This window comes from Pelodiscus sinensis, chromosome 22, assembly GCF_052426305.1.
Source record: "Pelodiscus sinensis isolate ZL-2025 chromosome 22, ASM5242630v1, whole genome shotgun sequence".
Taxonomy (NCBI): domain Eukaryota; kingdom Metazoa; phylum Chordata; order Testudines; family Trionychidae; genus Pelodiscus; species Pelodiscus sinensis.
The window spans coordinates 22,569,466-22,588,362 of NC_143073.1; the positions used below are offsets into that span (position 1 = coordinate 22,569,466).

General features: G+C 50.1%; 1 protein-coding gene across 4 annotated transcripts; it reads right to left on the reverse strand.

Moving 5' to 3' along the window:
* Positions 1 to 4,540: 4,540 nt before the first annotated feature.
* On the reverse strand, positions 4,541 to 16,051 carry LOC102453941 (sialic acid-binding Ig-like lectin 13). 4 transcript variants are annotated; one of them, XM_075907393.2, is made up of 7 exons: positions 15,731 to 16,042; positions 14,584 to 14,949; positions 13,974 to 14,273; positions 13,483 to 13,779; positions 12,821 to 12,920; positions 12,273 to 12,399; positions 4,541 to 11,831 (listed from the first exon to the last, which is right to left on the reverse strand). In XM_075907393.2, exons 1-7 carry the CDS (start codon positions 15,807 to 15,809, stop codon positions 11,679 to 11,681), a joined length of 1,422 nt encoding a protein of 473 aa, XP_075763508.2. In that variant the 5' UTR covers positions 15,810 to 16,042; the 3' UTR covers positions 4,541 to 11,678. The 4 variants fall into 4 exon arrangements, with proteins under 4 accessions (XP_075763508.2, XP_075763507.2, XP_089628425.1 ...); XM_075907392.2 differs by having other exon boundaries at positions 12,261 to 12,399; positions 15,731 to 16,038; XM_089772299.1 differs by lacking the exon at positions 12,821 to 12,920 and having other exon boundaries at positions 11,692 to 11,831; positions 12,261 to 12,399; positions 15,731 to 16,045.
* Between the last annotated feature and the right edge of the window lie 2,846 nt (positions 16,052 to 18,897).

An 18,897-nucleotide genomic window follows, 5' to 3' on the forward strand; every position in this document is an offset into this window, starting at 1 on the left:
GTGTGATGTATTCTCCTGAACAACCTCACTCTCAACCATTTCTTTGTTTTGTTAGAAAACCTTTAGATTTTCGATTCTAAAGGATCGGCCCAGCGTGCTCTTGTGGGTAAGATCCAGAGTGTAAATTGACCGGCTGTGGCTGGTTCATTGGGACCGGGAGAATCTGTTCGGGGTAGGTGAGTGTGACGACGCATTGGGGTTCCCCCGCCTCCTGCACCCCTGTAGCGGCATGAACAGAGTCCACCAGCCACTAAAATAGAGGGAGTTTATTGCTTCTCCAGGATACAGCACAGCACAGATGTAATCTGGCTCCAGGGCAGGCCTAGGATGCCTCAGCCCCCCTTGATATGGGGGAGTCTCGGCTCCTAAGTCCCAGCCTGTTGCCTAAGCTGCTTCCTCCATGATCCCAGCCAGCCACTAACTAACTCTCTTCTAGCCCTGCCCCCCAGCTAGGGCAGCATTCCACCTTCCTTTGTCTCTCTCCCTGGGGGGTAGCTGGTCAGACAGGTTGAGAGACCCTCTTTGCATAACGACTCACCCCCTACCCTGCTGGGTCTGCTACAGACAGCAGAGGTCACCCACAGCCCACTGCCCAGCATAGCAGCGGACAAGTTACCCCCACCACGTCACAGTGAGATTGGGTTCTATAACCCCCCCGTGTGTTGGGCCTGGGGCTGGTTCTGAGCAATTTGCCCTGAGCTGACACCCTCAGCGGTGCCCAGACATGGCCTGGACCAGCCCGGATGGGCCCATCACATAGGCAACTCCTTCTGCACTCAGGGCGCCAGAGTGGGGAACAGTCGTGACAGGGCTAATGAATCCACCCCCCTCAGTCTTCCTCAGCCAGGTCCCTGGGCCTCTCTGTCTGCCCTCCACTCATGGGTGAAAGTAGATGCGATTTCTTACTGGCACTATTAAACTGCATCCCCTGGGAAAGGGGGGGGGGCTTCGCGGCAGAGGTGGTGGGGTTGTGATATGACAGTACCTGTAAGAAATGTAACTGTGGGGTGGAGTGTGGGGCGCTGAGGGCAGGGGATTGGGGGGTGTCAGGTGGGAGGCTCAGGGCAGGGAGTGTGTGGGGGGTGCAGGAGTCAGGGTTCGAGTTGGGGGGGCTCCCTGACACTGACAGGAGGGGGAACAACAGGCAGCGTCTGGAGGAGGAGGGGCGAGCTTCAGCCCTCCCTAAATGGCAGCAGGAAGGAGGCTCAGACTGTCCCAGACCAAGGGGGCACCCCAGCCAGACCCTTTCACCTGCCAGCTGCCTATCACAGAGAGCCCAGGAGCCCAGCTGGGAGTTGCCCCGCCTCCTCCTGCTGTCGAGTGCCCCAGCTGGCTACCTCCTTCCTGTTGGTGCCGCGCACCGGGCTGCACGTTCACCCCTGCCTCCCCTTGTGCCCTTTCTCATGCCGGACCTGCTGTGCCCCCTGGTGCTGAGTGAGGCCCGTGGCCCACACAGCCTCTTTGTGGCTAAGCCATGAGACCTCCAAGGCCCTGGCCCGGGGCTCTCACCTGGCTCTGGCTACCTTGCAGACCACGATCGCCAGCACCGAGAGGAGCAGAACGCCACCGATGACTCCACCAGAGACAATGAGCAGCAGATTATTGTCCCCCGAGGAAAGGAATGGGCACACTTTGCGAAAATGGCGATCAGGGCTTTTTTGGGGAAAAAAGCGCGTCTAGATTGGCACGGACGCTTTTCCGCAAAACGTGCTTTTGCGGAAAAGCGTCCGTGTCAATCTAGAAGCTCTTTTCCAAAAATGCTTTTAATGGAAAACTTTTCCGTTAAAAGCATTTGCGGAAAATCATGCCAGTCTAGACGTAGCCTCAGGCTATAATTAATAAATGGCAACTTTTACTAGGGCCATCTATATATCTGCCCTGACCTGCCCCACCCCTGCCTGCTGCAGCCCACTTCTCTTGCACTCTCTCCCCACCCTCCGGCTCCCTTTTAAGCTGTTTCTGTTTCCACTGCCTGTGCACCCCAGGGTAGGGGGTTGCCTGCGCGACAGCCCATGTGTCCAACACCAGCCTGGTGCGGCTCTTGCACCAGGCGAGTCCTTGGAATCCTCCTTGCGCTGGTCTGCCAGGGTAAGGGGTCATCTAGCCGGCTCCCGGCCCCCACATCCTCTCGCTCTGCGTCTTTGGGGGCATCCTGGGATCATGGGCACTCCTATTCACCCTTTTCAGGGGGTCCCAGGTCTCGTGATGTGAGGTGAAAATATTCTCTGGAGAATATTCTCCAAGAATGAGAATATTCTGAGAATATTCTCCAAAAGATTATTTCCTGAGAATTTTCTAATTTTTCATTTCCTCTTGAAATAATATATTGTATTCATCTTTCAGAACACCCTGAATGTTAATGAGCTTTCTTGATCATTCAAAATACTTCGGGAATGTTATAGAATGTTCCAGAATGTTATGGAGCTTTCTAGAACATTCTTGAGTCAGGAATTCTGACTGTTATGGAACTTTCTGGAAGCATCACAAAAGTATATAAAGAGGTAATAACACATTTATTCTCTTTTGTGAAAGGCGTAATTGCGTTTTCATCAGTATGAAAAGAAGAACTAAGCCTAATAGTGATATGTGGGATTATTTCCTTCATAAAACAGCTTAAGACAAAGTGTTATATGAATGTAAGTTCTGCAAGGCTGAATACATCATAAATGCGACAAGGATGAGAAAGCATATTTCCAATTGTTTGAAGACTCCTGCTTACATCAAGGAAAAGGCAACAAAATTCTCAGAGTCCAGAACAGGGCTGTCTCTAGGTTTTTTGCTGCCCCAAACAAAAAATATTTTGGCCACCTCCCACTCCCCTTTTTTTTTCTGGGGAGGGTGTCCATGCAAATGCAGCTTGTGCAGCTTCCTGGGAGGTGGGGGTGTGCTCCAGGATGATCCCAAACTCCGGGGCATTTTCATCTCCTAGGAGCGCACCAGGGACTGGCCACGTTAGGACAATGGGGGTACGCCTAAACTACATGCCTCCGTCGACGGAGGAATGTAGATTTGTGTATTCGAAAAAGGGAATTAATCGCGGCTTCATTTAAATTTACATGGCTGCCGCGCTGAGCTGACGAACAGCTGATCAGCTGTTTGTCGGCTCAGCGCGCTAGTCTGGACGCTCCCCTGCCGACATCAAAGCCCTTTGTCGGCAGACCCGGTAAACCTCATCCCACAAGGAATAACAGGGCTGCTGACAAAGGGCTTTGATGTCAGCAGGGGAGCGTCCAGACTAGCACGCTGAGCCGACAAACAGCTGATCAGCTGTTTGTTGGCTCAGCGCGGCAGCCATGTAAATTTAAATGATGCGGCGATTATTTAAATCGCCGCTTCATTTCCCTTTGCCTATCTGTCTAATCTACATGCCTCCATCGACGGAGGCATGTAGTCTAGACACAGCCTGGGAGGGCAGGTTCAATCACAGCAAGTCAGTTAAAGACTTCCAAAGCGTGCAGCTGTTCACATCACCTAGTGCTGGAGTCCCGGTTCCACTCCTCACTCTGCAAAGGGATTTTATTATTAGAAGAGCCTTACAATCAGACTCCAACTGCAACACATAAGCTGTCCAACTCTTGGTGTCCCAAGCTCAACTGTCCAGAACAAGACAGGCACCAGATAACAAAACCCCAGTAGCCTAGGACCTATTCTATGAGCACATCCCTGTGCTTTCTCCTTCAGGGATGAACCAAACAACCTCTGAAGCAGGGTGGATTGATTTAAATAGCTTTGATTTAAATCTCTAATTTTAATCATGAATTAAACCGGCAACCAGAAAACATTGATTTAAATTATACTTTTAAAATATTTTCCTAAAGGATGGTTGAATCTTATTGATTAGCAACCTTTAAAATATGTTGATTTCCAACTAATATAACCTTTATTCCAAATGTGGTGCTTCTATTTACTAACCAGGAGAATACACTCAGTACAACTATCAACTAAATAAATGCCCAGTAATTGTGTAACTTACATGTAATCAGATTCTTACTTTTTACATTTTTATTCTATTATAAAATGGTTATAATAGGAACATTTAAGAGACAGGTTTTACTCCATTTATTATTTGCTAAGTGTTGGCTACTTTTTTTAAAACATACAATTTGCATCTACTTATGTCTGGATGGAAATTCCATTTAAAATAAACAAAAATCAGCATTTAATTTTTGTATGAAATAAAACTCTAACATGTGAAGGACGCATAACAAAAAAGTATGCAAACACATTTTGCATCTAAAATTCATTTATTAATCAAAGGAAATATCCTTAGTGAATTTAACAGTTCTAATCTAGTCATCATGTTCTTCAAGATGTTAGAACGCTCTCATAACCAGTTTTTTAGTGAGAGAAGAGGAAAACAAGTTTTTCTGCTTCGTCAACTCTCGGTTTTGCAACGGTGAATGAACTAATCATTGAATTGAACTAGCTGAATAAACCAAAGTGATAAAAACATTCTCTCTTGACCTGCGGAAGAAGCTACTGCTGATGTAAACTGGTTCTGGGTGCTTACACAGCAACTTACACTAATGAACTGGTAGAATTTCTTTAAAAGTGGACAGGACACATGTTCTATTTAGTTTTTAAATGTAATTCATAAGTTATTTAAATAGGTTATGATACATTTAGTCCATAATAATTTGTAATTTAATTTTAAAGGTATATTATTTAAAACAAAGTCTATTTAAACGGGATCGCAGTTCCAATTTTAATAAAGCTCTCCTGCCCCAGACAGAAACGGACTTGGGGACATGGAAACTGGGAACACCAGCATACCCCTTCCTCAGACAAAGGGGGAGGGAGAATCACTTGGGTCCCAGGCAGGGGTGAGGTTGTCAGGACACAGCACAAGGAAGCTAGGTTCCTTGGCAGGTGTGTGTGGGGGGGAGGGTTCAGGGCCCCGAGAGTAGGGAGAGGGGGGATTATTTAGAGAGCCAGACCGGAGATGGGGATCCAGGTGGGCATCAGGGAGGCGGCAGGGGAAGGAGAAGAGGAGATGCGATCCCAGCAGAGTTGCAGTGGGCCAGGAGGTGGGGTGCGGGTTTTTTTTCTTCCAGTCCATCTTTTTATCTTTTAAAAAAAAATTCCTGACATTACAGAACTAAACTGCAATGTATTAATATTCCACTCTGACATTTCATGACAAATAGAAAACTGCATGAGCCAAAAAAAGGGAAAAGCTGATAAAACTAAGATATGAATCTCAGCATTTTAGCAGCTGAACAGAGAAAGGAATTAAAATGCTGTAATTAAAAAAAATCATGAGTGGATGGGAAAAGCGTGTAGAAACGGAAATTTACAAACTAGTTAAAAGCTGGAATCTGACTGCTTAGAAACTACACAGATGGAGCATGGGGATGAACAGCTGAAGGGGTAATGACGTGTTTGCATCATCCTAGCTGCTTTCCATTCCACCAGTCTCCGAAGGAAGCCTGACACTAATTAGATACTTGGCCAGGCTAATGCTGGCTGCAGATTATGGTACCCTGCCTGTCAGCAGATCCTTCCACTGGATTGGCAGTTTTGATCTACGCCCCAGACATCTGGCGGATCTCATTGATTTTGGGGCCTTGACGCCCGATGATGCAGCCAATCAGATCATTTGGAATGGTGAGTTTGTGAGAAGGGGTTTGAGCAGATGCATCCAAACCTGCCCAAGAGCCTTTCACCTCTGGAGGGCAGAGGCCTACCCGGGGGAGGAGAAGAGAGGGGGGAGGAGGGCAGGGGGGTCGCAGGACAGTGGGCAGGGCACACAGGTGGGGGGGACAGTTGGGCAAGGGGGGTTCACAGGCAGGGGAGTTGCAGGGGAGAGAACACAGGTGGGGGTGGCCAACAGGGTGGTACACAGATGGTGGTGCCACGGGCGGGAGGCGGAGTTGCAGGGGAGCAAGGTGCATGGGGGGGGCCGGACGAGGGGGCACATGGGCTGGGGTAGGGGGGGCGCTCACTCAAAGGTGAAGAAGAGGCTGCCGGGCTCAGCATCACCAGCAGCAGCAGCCGCGGCCACCCCGCGCCACCCTCCATGAAGCACCCCAGCAGTGGCCGCACCTCGGGGCTGCCCGCTCAGAGCTCCCAGCGCCCTGGGGCAAGGCGCAGGCTCTGAGCAGCTGGGCGCAGGGTTCCCAGCTTGGGGCGGCCTCCGGGGGGCTCCCTGCTGCCCTGCTCCTCTGGGCCGGAATGCCGCCCCTGGCAATTTGCCGCCCCAAGCACCTGCTTGTTTTGCTGGTGCCTAGAGCCAGCCCTGGTCCTGAAGCAGACCACCTCAGCCATCAACGTCTATAGAACACTGCGCTAGTGCTAGTGAATTTACATCACCACCTTCCACGTCTAGTTCAGCCAAGGGGTCTCATGCTGTAAGTCACTACTTTGAGTCTATGAATGACACTGAAAACAGGTTTGGATGATTTTTTTGCATGAGTTATTTTCTCACCGGGATCACCTCTCTCACTGGTTGAAAACAAAGATTGGATTATTTTCATGCAAAAATTAAGACCATCGTTCAAGATGCCATCAAAGTACACACTTTCTAACACACTTTTGGAAGCTGAATATCAACGTGTTGATGCTCTTATAAAAACAAAAATTGCTGAAGCCTCTTCTCTTGCACTGCAGTGTGATGCTCGGAGCAACTGAAGAAATGAATCTGTTATCAATTTTATTATATCAACACCCCAACCAGTGTTTTACAAGACAGTGGCAAGCGATGTTGAACGCCATACTGCTGAGTATATGGCATTCCGTATGGAAGAAATAATGACAGAAATAGGCGCTGAAAAATTTGGTGCCATTGTCACCGATAATGCTGCAGTAATGGTGAAATCCTTATCAGTGCTTAACAAAAAATACAATCTCATTGCTATGTACACTTGTGTTGCTCATACACTAAATTTTTTAATTTAGTAACTTAAAATTCAGTAACTTAAAATCTGTTCAAGAAACTGAAGCTACCTGTAAAACCATTGTGAAGGAAATTAACAAATCGCAAGTTTTACGAGCTCATTTTACTGCATTTCAAAAAGAGAAAAATCAAACTTGTGCACATAAATTACCAGTTAAAACTAGGTGGGGTTCCATTTTATATTGTTTGGAAACCTTATTGAAATCAAAACATGTCTTAAAATGCCTTTCTGTCCATGAAGATTTACAGACTAAACTGAGCAAACGTACCAGGAATTCAATCTTGAATGAAGATGTATTTTGGATACGGGTCCAAAAACTGCATGCACTGATAAGTCCTGTTGTTAAATGGATTATGCTGCTTGAATCTGACCAGCCAAAAATGAACAAAGTTCCTGAATGTTTCAGGGAATTAAGCAATCATTTTGATAGGCTACTTCCCAAAAGTCCACTTACCAAACAAGAAAAAAGAGGATGTGATGAAAAGTATTGAAAAAAGAAAAGATATGGCTCTAAAAGACATTCACTATGCTGCAATTACTAGAAATTAACAAATACAAGGAACTGAATTCATCGATAAATTAGTCACAAGAACGTATGGCACTGATCACTCAGCAAAAGTCATTGCAGAGCATCGTGCTAAAGAAGGTTTTTTTGGAAAATCGTATGTAACAAAATCAGCTGGCTCAGTAGATGAAGTAACATGATGGAAAGGTATTTGCTATGGATCAAAATTAGGGAAAGCAGTGATCAACATATTGAATATGCCACCAACAACGGCAACAACTGAAAGAAGTTTCAGTACTTACAGTATCAGTCATAACGCAAAAAGAAACAAGTTAACACAAGAAAGGGCAGGCAAGCACACATTCATAGCCCATAATATAAAGCTTCTTAAAAACCCAAATGATGCTCTGTTGAAATCCAAAAGAGAAAAAAGGAAACAGAATTAGAGAAATGAGGAAGAAGATATTGATGATGCTGAAGAGAAAGAAGAAGTCGAAGAAGAGGACATGTTTGAGGAAGAAGAACAGATAGAAATATATGGATCAGATTAATAGAATCATACAATACTAGGACTGGAAGGGATCTCGAGAGGTCATCAAGTCCAGTCCCCTGCCCTCATGGCAAGACCAAGTATTGACTAGACCATCCCTGATAGACATCTATCTAACCTTCTCTTAAATATCTCCACAGATGGAGATTCCACAATTTCCCTGGGCAATTTATTCCAGTGTTTGACCACCCTGACAGTTAGGAACTTTTTCCTAATGTCCAACCTAAACCTCCCTTGCTGCAGTTTAAGCCCATTGCTTCTTGTTCTATCCTCGGAGGCCAAGATGAACAAGTTTTCTCCCTCCTCCTTATGACACCCTTTTAGATACCTGAAAACTGCTCTCATGTCCCCCCTCAATCTTCTCTTTTCTAAACTAAAGAAACCCAATTCCTTCAGCCTTCCCTCATAGGTCATGTTCTCTAGACCTTTAATCATTCTCGTTGCTCTTCTCTGGACCCTCTCCAATTTCTCCACATCTTTCTTGAAATGCGGTGCCCAGAACTGGACACAATACTCCAACTGAGGCCTAAGCAGCGCAAAGCAGAACGGAATAATGACTTCTCGTGTCTTGCTCACAACACACCTGCTAATGCATCCCAGAATCATGTTTGCTTTTTTTGAAACAGCATCACACTGTTGACTCATATTTAGCTTGTGGTCCACTGTAACCCCGAGATCCCCTTCTGCCATGCTCCTTCCTAGACAGTCTCTTCCCATTCTGTATGTGTGAAACTGATTGTTCCTTCCTAAGTGGAGCACTTTGCATTTGTCTTTATTAAACTTCATCCTGTTTACCTCAGACTATTTCTCCAATTGTCCAGGTCATTTTCAATTATGACCCTATCCTCCAGAGCAGTTGCAACCCCTCCCAGCTTGGTATCATCTGCAAACTTAATAAGCGTAATTTCTACGCCAATATCTAAATCCTTGATAAAGATATTGAACAGAGCCGGTCCCAAAACAGACCCCCGCGGAACCCCACTTGTTATACCTTTCCTGCAGGATTGAGAACCATTAATAACTACTCTCTGAGTATGGTTATCCAGCCAGTTATGCACCCACCTTATAGTAGCCCGATCTATGTATTTGCCTCAATTATTGATAAGAATATCATGTGAGACCATATCAAATGCCTTACTAAAGTCTAGGTATACCACGTCCACTGCTTCTCCCTTATCCACAAGACTCATTATCCTATCAAAGAAAGCTATCAGATTGGTTTGACATGATTTGTTCTTTACAAATCCATGCTGGCTGTTTCCCACTAACATTCACTATGTTAGGCATTCCTTCAGACTTCTCGGTGAAGACCGAAACAAAGAAGTCATTAAGGGGGGGAGGTAAATGTTTGTGAGCTAATGAGGTGATAATTGGGGAAGCTATCTGTAATGGGTAAGATAATTAGCATCTTTATTCAAATTTGAGTGTAAAGTGTCGAATTTAAGCATGAATGACAGTTCAGAGGATTCTCTTTCAAGTGAAGTCTTAAAAGGTCTTTGAAGCAGGATGCAGGTAATCAGGTCATTGAGACAATGTTCTTTCTGGTTGAAATGGCAAGAAACTGTTTTTTCTTTGTGATCCTGTCTGATATCTGTTTTGTGGGCATTGATCCTTTGGTGAAGTGTCTGAGACGTTTGTCCAATGTACATAGCAGACGGACACTTTCGGCACATGATTGCATAAATTATATTTCTGGATGTGCAGGAATATGTGTTCTTGATCTTATAACTCACTTGGTTGGGTCCAATAATGGTATCAGCAGAGTGAATATGTGGACAAAGCTGGCTAGTTTATTGATAATGTGTTGGACAGGTTTACGTTGGGGGCTGTAGGTGATGACAGATCCAAGAAAACCAACAATAGAACACCACTTGTCATCACCTACAGCCCCCGACTTAAACCTGTCCAACACATTATCAATAAACTACAGCCTATACTGGAACAGGATACTAAACTCCGAGAGGCTCTGGGAGACAGACCCATAGTCTCCTATAGACAACCACCTAACCTCAAGATGATTCTTACCAACAATCAGAGGACATACCACACTAATACCAACCCTGGTACCTTCCCTTGCAACAAACCCCGTTGCCAGCTTTGTCCACATATTCACTCTGCTGAAGTGGGGGCCAGCAAGTGTACCCCAAAACCTTATCTACCAGGCTTTGGTAGAAAACTTCCCCCAAAATCTTAAAACCCTAGATTTTGGGAATAAAACTTTCACTGCCACCACCTAAATATTAATAAAGAAATCAGGGGAAAGATCATCTGGGAAATCTCACCCCTAAAGTAAAAAGCAGGACACCACCATTACCAATACGAGGTTAATTTTAAAAAAAAGAGAAAACTTTTATCACCACAATATTCCTACTGTAAGCATTATGACTAGATGGCAAGGTAACAAAATATACTCATGGAGAAACTCCATGGGCCTAGAACTTAGTTACAAAGAAAAGCCAAAACATTTTTTAAAAAGTGCACAGACAGCAGATCCCATACCCAAACCATAAAACAGTAAAACCCAACGGATTTATCTAAACTTTTCCCTTCTTACAGAAAGTGAAGAATTGTTTCCGGGGCTATGTCTACGCTGGCGTGATCTTGCGCCAGAGATATGCAAATGAGACTAAGCGTGGAATATTGACGAGCCTCATTTGCATATCTAATGAGCCGTCATTTTGCTGAAGAGGCTCATGCGCCAGAAGGAGCTGTCTACACTGCCCCTTCTTGTGCAAGAAAAACCATCTTGTGCAATGCCGTTATTCCCGAAAAATAATCAGTGTAGCAGCATTGCGGAAAACCCCAAATTCCTTTGTCCCACTTTGAAAGTCCTACCTACATTCCTATTGGCCACTCCATCTGGCTAGGTGTAGTTAACCCCTTAGTCCCCAGGCTGCTGGCTAACCCTCATAAACATGACAGGGGCAAAACAGTAAGGATGGCTCTCAAAATTTAGAAAGAAAGCATGGGGTGAAATATCTCCCTTCTAAGCACTACAGGAGTGATTCTCAAGGATTAACCCCTCTAATATCCAGTGGCAGGGAGTTCCAGAGATTAGCACCACTAAACCCACCAGTAAAACTGCAACCAATGACAGTTTTCATCAGTTCTTTCACCATCTGCAGTGTTTGAAGTTCCCCCCTTTTCACCCTGCCCTGATGGGGCATTTGAACCTTTCAAGCCCCTGAGATTTTCCCCTTCCAGGATTTTAGGGAGATATTGGAATACTTAGGAAATCGGAGGTGGTAGAAAAATCCTCTCTTCTTAGCATTCCAGGGTTCTACATTCATTTCACTCAAACACATTAAGGGGACCTGGCACAAGGATCAGCTGATGCTATGGGCATGACCTCTATGGGTGTCTGCTGTTATGTCATCAATGGTACCAAAACTGACTGGGCATCTGGGGATGGGGCCTTGTTAACAGACATCAGCTTATGTGCAGAGAAGTTGACACATGACCTTGGGCTGGTGTGTGTGGGGGGGGGAAGGAAGGGGGGTATTCTGCTGCTCCACATGGTGACTAAACCATCCCTGGTACCATAGGGAGCAAGTGACACTACTTCTTAATGTGTTGCTTCTAGACGTATCCCACCGCACCCACCATGTCACCACCAGCCATCCCAGCATTCACCCCACGGCTCTAACAACAATTATTACAAGTGGTACAAGCAGTTGCTTAAATAGAAGAGGTACTTAGACGCACTGTCAGCTCTTCCACTCCTGCTCTAGGGATAGACATTGGAGTAGGTCTGGTCAGGCAGAAAACGTGGCTGTAAACCATCAATATTCTCGTAGACTCCATCTCCTCCTTCTGCTAAATTCTTGTCACTTTCCACTTGCTCCATGTTCATATAGTCATCACTGCTCAGCTCTAGAGACTGCAAAAGGGAAGGGTTCATTCACACGGTGACTGAGATGCAGCTACCCATGGGGTGGAGCAGCTGGGGAACGGCCCCATACAACGCCACATGGGGATAGCTCACTTGGTGTCAATTTGCAGCCAGAGGCATGAAGGAAGTCTAATGTATCTAGGGAAAAGCATGGCTGTTTGGAAGGCAAATGCCTTTAATTATCTGGGAATCTGGACAACAGCCAGATCCATGACTACCAAGCTCTGACAATCAGAGAAGATGTCTGGTTACCAACAGCATTCAGAGGCTCTGGCCAGTATCTCAGGGAAAACAACTGCAGCACAGCGCCCCCTAGTGTTGCACTGGGGCTCTGGGAACAGCCCAAATTGCCAGGGGACAGCTCCCACCCATCGAGGGAAGGCATATGCAGAGGCCCGTGGCCCTGGCGTTCCCCACCTTTGCCCCTACATTGGCCTTGTACAGGTTGGACTGCTTCTCTTTCTTCGCCTTCCTGGACTTCTCTCTTTTGGGGGACGGCTGCTGCTCCCCGTTGCCTCTTTTCTTGTTGCTTGAAGGGCCCTCCTCTGTGTCTTTCCTGCAGAAGGGAACAGCCCTTAGCTCAATTCCCACAGCCCTGGTGCTGCTAGTCCTAGAGGTTAATGCAACCAATCCCCAGTGGCAGGGAGTTTCAAGGGTTAAATCTACTTCTATTTAGTTGTAGGGAGCCCCTTTGGTTAAGGATACTATCATTAAGTGAAAGGGGATCCTGTGGGTTTACTTTGATAATATCTGGTGACATGGAGTTCCACAGGTTATCCCTGCTACTACTAAATAGCAGAGGGTCTGTAGGCTAATTGTGTCTCAGAGGAGCCTCATGCTACAGGAGAGCAGCATCCAGTCCCTTTAGAGTTGCCTGCTTTCCACGGGTATCTCCCTGTGTGTTAATGAATTCACCACCCTCGGTTCTCCTTGGTCTGTCTGCCCTCCGCTCCAAGCCCCTGCCCCGGTGCCCTCACCTGGCTCTGGCAACCTTCCAGACCACGATTGCCAGCACCAAGAGGAGTAAAATGCCACCAGTGACTCCAGTGGAGACTATAAGCAGGAAATTACCATCACCTGAGGAGAGACACGGACACAGATGGTGTCAGTGGTGGGATTAATGGTGTGAGCCCTGGGATTAATTCTGTCAAGCAGGAAATGGGGAAGCATGTGTATGAAGGGAATTACAGTTAGTTACAGCCTGTTCATGTATGGGGGGGGGGGGGGGGGAAGGTGCTATTGTCCCCTCCCCTCAGAGGAATTAGGTGGGCATCTGGTGTATGTCTAAGAAAATAGGGTAAGGGCTCACTAGCTACCCAGCGCTTTCTGGGATCCCCTGGCTCTGAGGTAAATTGGAGGGGGGGGAAGAGGTGGATTCTATTTGCATGTGGGATATATGGTAACCGCACCCCCACACTCAGACTATATTAAATAAAAGGAAAATTATATTTGGGCCGAGAGTAATTACAGTACTAGGAGACATGACTGTGTATGAGTGTAATTATAGTAGCAGCACATCCCATGCCAGCCCCCATCACCCAGCTGCCCCAACCCTGCAGCTTATACCCAGAATCAGACGTATACATGAGTAATTATGGTAGCAGAGTGCCCCACTCCCACCGCCATGGGTACCCAGTACCTGTAGGCATGAGGGACAGCTCGGCCTGGCTCTGCCCGTGGGCGTTGGTGGCGACGCAGGACACGTTGGCCAGGGCCCCGGCCGGGCCCTGCAGCTCCCCGCTCACGGCCTGGCCTTGTGCCCACGACTTGGTCCACAGCTCAGGGCCCTCGAAGTCCCCTGGGAGGGTGCGGTCGGGCAGGAGCCACTGGATGCGGGGCAAGGGATGCCCCTCGGCCGCGCAGTAACATGTGGCCGCCCCCCTGGGCCCGCTGCCCTGCACCGTGCAGTTCCCCCCCGGCAGCAGCTCTGGCGCATCTGCAACGGGACACGAGGCATGTAGGAGATTTGCCTCCTGGGACCCCACTGCCCTCCTGGCTCTCAGTGCCACCCCCTCTACAACCATGAGCCCCCACTTCCTTCGCATCACCAGCCACAGAACCCAGGAGTCCTGCCTGTCTCCGTAACCACTAGACCCCATTTCCCTGCCAATGCTGCACAGGGCGACTCACAGCCGACGTGGAGCCGGAGGGCTCGGCGGGTGGACACCCCGACCGCAGGATACGTGACGGTGCAGCGGAGCTCTTCGCCATCGTGGGCCAGAGTGGGCGTGAAGTGGAGCATGGAGCTGTAGGAGACGCTGCCGTTCCCCTGGGGCTCTGAGACGTTCATGGCCGAGTAGTTGAACCCTCCTGTCCAGGTGATTTGGGGAGGGGTCCCAGAGCAGGTGCCTGGAGCCTGGCAGGTCACATTCACTGGCTGCCCGGGCTTCAGCACCTCAGGGACCCTCAGGACTGGCTGGTCCCTCAGTTCTAGGGAGGAAAAACCATTAAGATTCAGCCCTGTGGGGCGTTACTGGGGTTAATCCCTGGCATGCCATGCCACGTGATATTATTCGTGCTAACTGGTGGAACTGTCCTCCACTGGGTATAGTTGGGGCTAACCTGTGGAACTCCCCACCACTGAGTGTTATTGGAACTAACCCGAGGAACTTCCTGCCCCAGAGTATTATTGGAGATCACCTGTGGAACTCCCTGCCACAGGGTATTTTTGGGACTCACCCATGGGACTCCTCTCCACTGGGCATAACTAAACTCAGTATTACTGGGCCCCATTCTGCACCTGTGATGTCCACCAGCGTCTGGTTCTCCACGTAGCTGTATTTGCTCTCTCCCTTCTCGAAGCGGAAGAAGTAGTGCTCCTGGTCTTCAGCCCGCACGTCGCTGATGATCAAGGAGCAGTCGTTCTCAGCCTCCCCAGCTAGGCGGATCCGACCCCTGGGCGCCAGTGGAGGCCTGTCCGGGTTGGTGCTGGCCACGGGCACGCAGCGGTCCTTGTCTACGTCTCTGCGGAACCAGTATTTGTAGACAGGCCCGGGGGACTTGAAATCGGCTGTGAAATGGCAGGGGAGCAGCACGCAGAGGCCCTGCTGCACCGTGACATGGGGCGCCACATGGATCCGATAGACCTGCCCCTGGGAGAGCTGGGCTGCAGGGGAACAGACGAGCCCTGCTAGTGCCCCATAACCTCGACCCACAGCCCCCAGCTCTGCTAGTGCCTCATAACCCCGACCCACAGCCCCCAGCTCTGCTAGTGCCCCATAACCTCGACCCACAGCCCCCAGCTCTGCTAGTGCCTCATAACCCCGACCCACAGCCCCCAGCTCTGCTAGTGCCCCATAACCCCGACCCACAGCCCCCAGCTCTGCTAGTGCCCCATAACCTCGACCCACAGCCCCCAGCTCTGCTAGTGCCTCATAACCCCGACCCACAGCCCCCAGCTCTGCTAGTGCCCCATAACCCCGACCCACAGCCCCCAGCTCTGCTAGTGCCCCATAACTTCGACCCACAGCCCCCAGATCTGCTAGTGCCCCATAACCCCGACCCACAGCCCCCAGCTCTGCTAGTGCCCCATAACCTCGACCCACAGCCCCCAGCTCTGCTAGTGCCCCATAACCTCGACCCACAGCCCCCAGCTCTGCTAGTGCCCCATAACCTCGACCCACAGCCTCCAGCTCTGCCAGTGCCCTTCAACCTCGACCAGCCGTCCCCCCAGCTCTGCCAGTGCCTCATAATCCCAACCCGCAGACCCCAGCTCTGCCACTGCCCCATAACCCCCATCTGCAGCCCCCCCTGCTCTGCCCGTGCCCCTCACACCGTCCTGTATCTGACAGTCTCAGCTCTGGCGCAGGAAGGCGTCTGAAGCCAGGAGTCCTGGGTCTCTCCCCGGCACTGCGGGATTCCTGCCCCCGGCTCCCTGCGGCTCTTACCCTGGCAGAGCAGCGCGAGGAGGATTCCGAGGCCTCGCCTGGTGCAAGGGGGCGTCTGGCCGGCTCCTGGCCCCCACATCCTCTCGCGCCACGGTTTTGGAGGCAGCCGGAAGCCGGGCCTCACGGGCGCCCCGATTGGCTCCTTTCAGGGGTGCCAGGTCTCTGCCTGTGAAGGTCGTGGTGAGAAGGGGAATGAGCTGAGCAGGGAAGTGGAGGGCAGCTGAGTGGTTAAAAAAGGGGAAGCCGGGAGGAGAGTGAGGGCTAGTGGTTAGAGACGATGCAGTGCTGAGTCTGGCACTCACTCCTCCCTTGGGGAAACCACATCCTGCCAACTCCACTCGGACCCGCACAGCGCAGGCCCCTATGCCCCTCCTGCCGGCATCCTGCCTGCCCCCTGCACGTGCAGAGAGCCGGGGGCAGCCAGTGCTGCCTGTGTCCATCCCCCACAGTGTGTGCTCAGCACCGCCTCATTCACATCCCTGTTCCGGTTTTACCGTTGCCCATTTGACGGGGGGTGACACTGGCCAGGATGTGAGCAGCTGTGTCCCTCCCGCCCCCTGCGATGCTGTAGCACCGGCAAACTCTTCCCCCTCCGCCCTCTGCCCACTCGCAGCGCCCTGCGCCCGGGGGCCCAGACATAGTTCAACAAAGGCCAATGAGCCACCCCAGGCCTGTGGCCCCCCCTCGCCGGGCTGAAGGAAACTGACCCACGGCTCAGGGCACAAGCTAAACAAACCACAAAGGACTCCTCACAAGCTGCAGTACAGGGCCCAACTGCATCTCCTCCAGCCTGGAGCCTTCTTCCCCTGCGCCTCGGCTCTCTGGTGTCTCTTGGAAGAATGCGAGAGCTAAAACGGATCCACTGTCTCATTTTCCCACCATTCTCCTCCTTGACCAGCACCACTTCCCCCCAGCTGGGGAGCAGCTGACAAGCAGCCTGGGAAGGCAGTGGGATTTGAGCTTTCACTGAGGAAATGTACATTTCCCATCAATACCCTTCCTCTGCCACTTCTGCCCTGCTGGACAACGGCTCCGTAACACAGGGCTGGGCCCATGTGCCTTTGTCTCTGAGAAAATTGTGTGTAGGTGTTACCCAGTATTACAGCAACAGCCATCCTGTAGACTCTTTTAACGCCATAAAGTGTTGGTCCCTGTTTTTCAGCAGGACCATAATGTTCAGCAGCTTATGAGTTTTCGTATGGTACCCCACAGGGCGCACGCTGTCCTAGCGTTATCACAGTTTTATGATCATGGATGAACACAGACGGGGCAGGTTGTCACTCGGGCAGCCCACACACTGTGCCGCATGTCAGTGTGCCCCACTTGTGCCCCACAGTCACACCCCAGCCCGCTAGCCCCCCACCTGAGTGTGAAGTTCAGATCGCTGTGTCTGGGACTTTCTTATCTGTGTTTCCAGAGTCTTCCCCTGGCTTTTCGTTGACTCTTTATCTCACGTCAGGGAACGTTCACTTTGGGTTTATTATTCGCCCTCCCTCTTAGCTCGCAGCCACTGGAGTGTTACTGGTGCTGACAGATCTTGTCACCATCATGTGCAGGGCTCCGACAGCGTCACTCTAAGTGGAAATGCTCATGGGGCAGGAAATGGTGAGTGAATCACCCAAGGCTGCAGTAGAAATGTGCAAGGCGCCTGCCTGCTCTTGGAGTGGGTCCGGCGGGTCTGTCTTCCGCCAACTCCAAGAGGAAGTTCAGAGCAGGGCACGTGCCGGAGTCTGTAAGAGGGGAACAGAAGCTGTAGATGAGTCTACAGGGGGTCTTTGCAGCCAAGAAGGCTAGTGGCATGTTACGGTGCATTAGTAGGAGCATTGCCAGCAGACTAGACAAGCAATTATTCCCCTTTGTTCGGCAGTGGGGACGCCACATCTGGAGTATTGCATCCGGTTTGGGCCTCCCACTATTGAAAGGGTGTGGACGCATTGGAGAGGGTCCAGCGGAGAGCGACCAAAACGATTATGGGGCTGGAGCACATGACCTACGAGGGGAGGCTGAGGGATTTGGGCTTGTTTAATCTGCAGAAGAGAAGAGCGAGGAGGGATTTGGGAGCAGCCTTGAAGTTCCTGAAGGGAGATTCCAAAGATGTTGGAGAGAGGCTGTTCTCAATGGTGTAGGTGGCAGAATGAGGAGCAATGGTCCCAAGTTGTGGCAGGAAAAGTCTAGGTTGGATATTAGGACAAACTATTTCCCTAGGATGGTGGGGAAGCACTGGGGGGGTTCCCAAGGGAGGGGTGGAATCTCCATTACTAGGGGTGTTTAAGTCCCGGCTGGACGAAGCCCTGGCTGGGATGATGGAGTTGGGTTGGTCCTGCTTTGGGCAGGGTGGTGGACTTGACTCTTGAGGTCTCTGCCTGCCCTGGGATTCTCTGATTCTCAGAGCGGGACGGGAGCAGAGAACGCAAGGGAGGAAATGTTTGGCCCTGCACAGAAGACGTGAGCCAGGAGGCACCTGCTGAAATGAAGAGGAAGCAAGTTCAGTGTGAACTTGAGGAGGTGCTTTTTCAGGCACATCCAGCCAGCCAGCCTGACTGTTAACCTGAAGAACTCCCTGCTGGGGGTTTGGAGACTGAGCTGTGCTGGCTTTAAACAGAATGACAAGTCCCCAGAGGATCATTCCAGCAGCTGCAGGTGGCCAACATGGATGGCTGCCTGGGAGAACCCATAACCGCTGGCTGCCGGGAGCCTGGAGAGGAGGACAGGGTGAAGTGCTGCACAGTTTCTCTAGTCTGGGCACTGCTGTGGAGTTGCCAGGGCAGCTGGGTTTGGAATAAACCATCCTCCCAACCCAGTGACATCCCCACCCCGGCTCTCTGTAGTGAATCCTCCCTCCAAGGGTTAACTCCTCCCCATGCTAGGCGCAGACAGAGCCTCTTGTTCTGGGATGGCCCCAAGGGAACACCCAGGGGAGGGGAGGGAAGGTTCCATTTCAACCCCACCTCAACTGCCCCAGGCTGCCCCACTGGCTGGTCCAATTCCACAGCCAATGCTCCCCCCGAGGGGAGAGACCCCATGTCCCAATCTCTGCCCCATCAAGCCAGACATTTCCCTTCCCTGGGCTAGATCAGAACTGGTACTGCTGAGAGGGGAATAGGCCCTGTACCTCGTTCCCCTGTTCCTCAGTAGACTAGCATGGAATTTAACTATAACAGCCACCC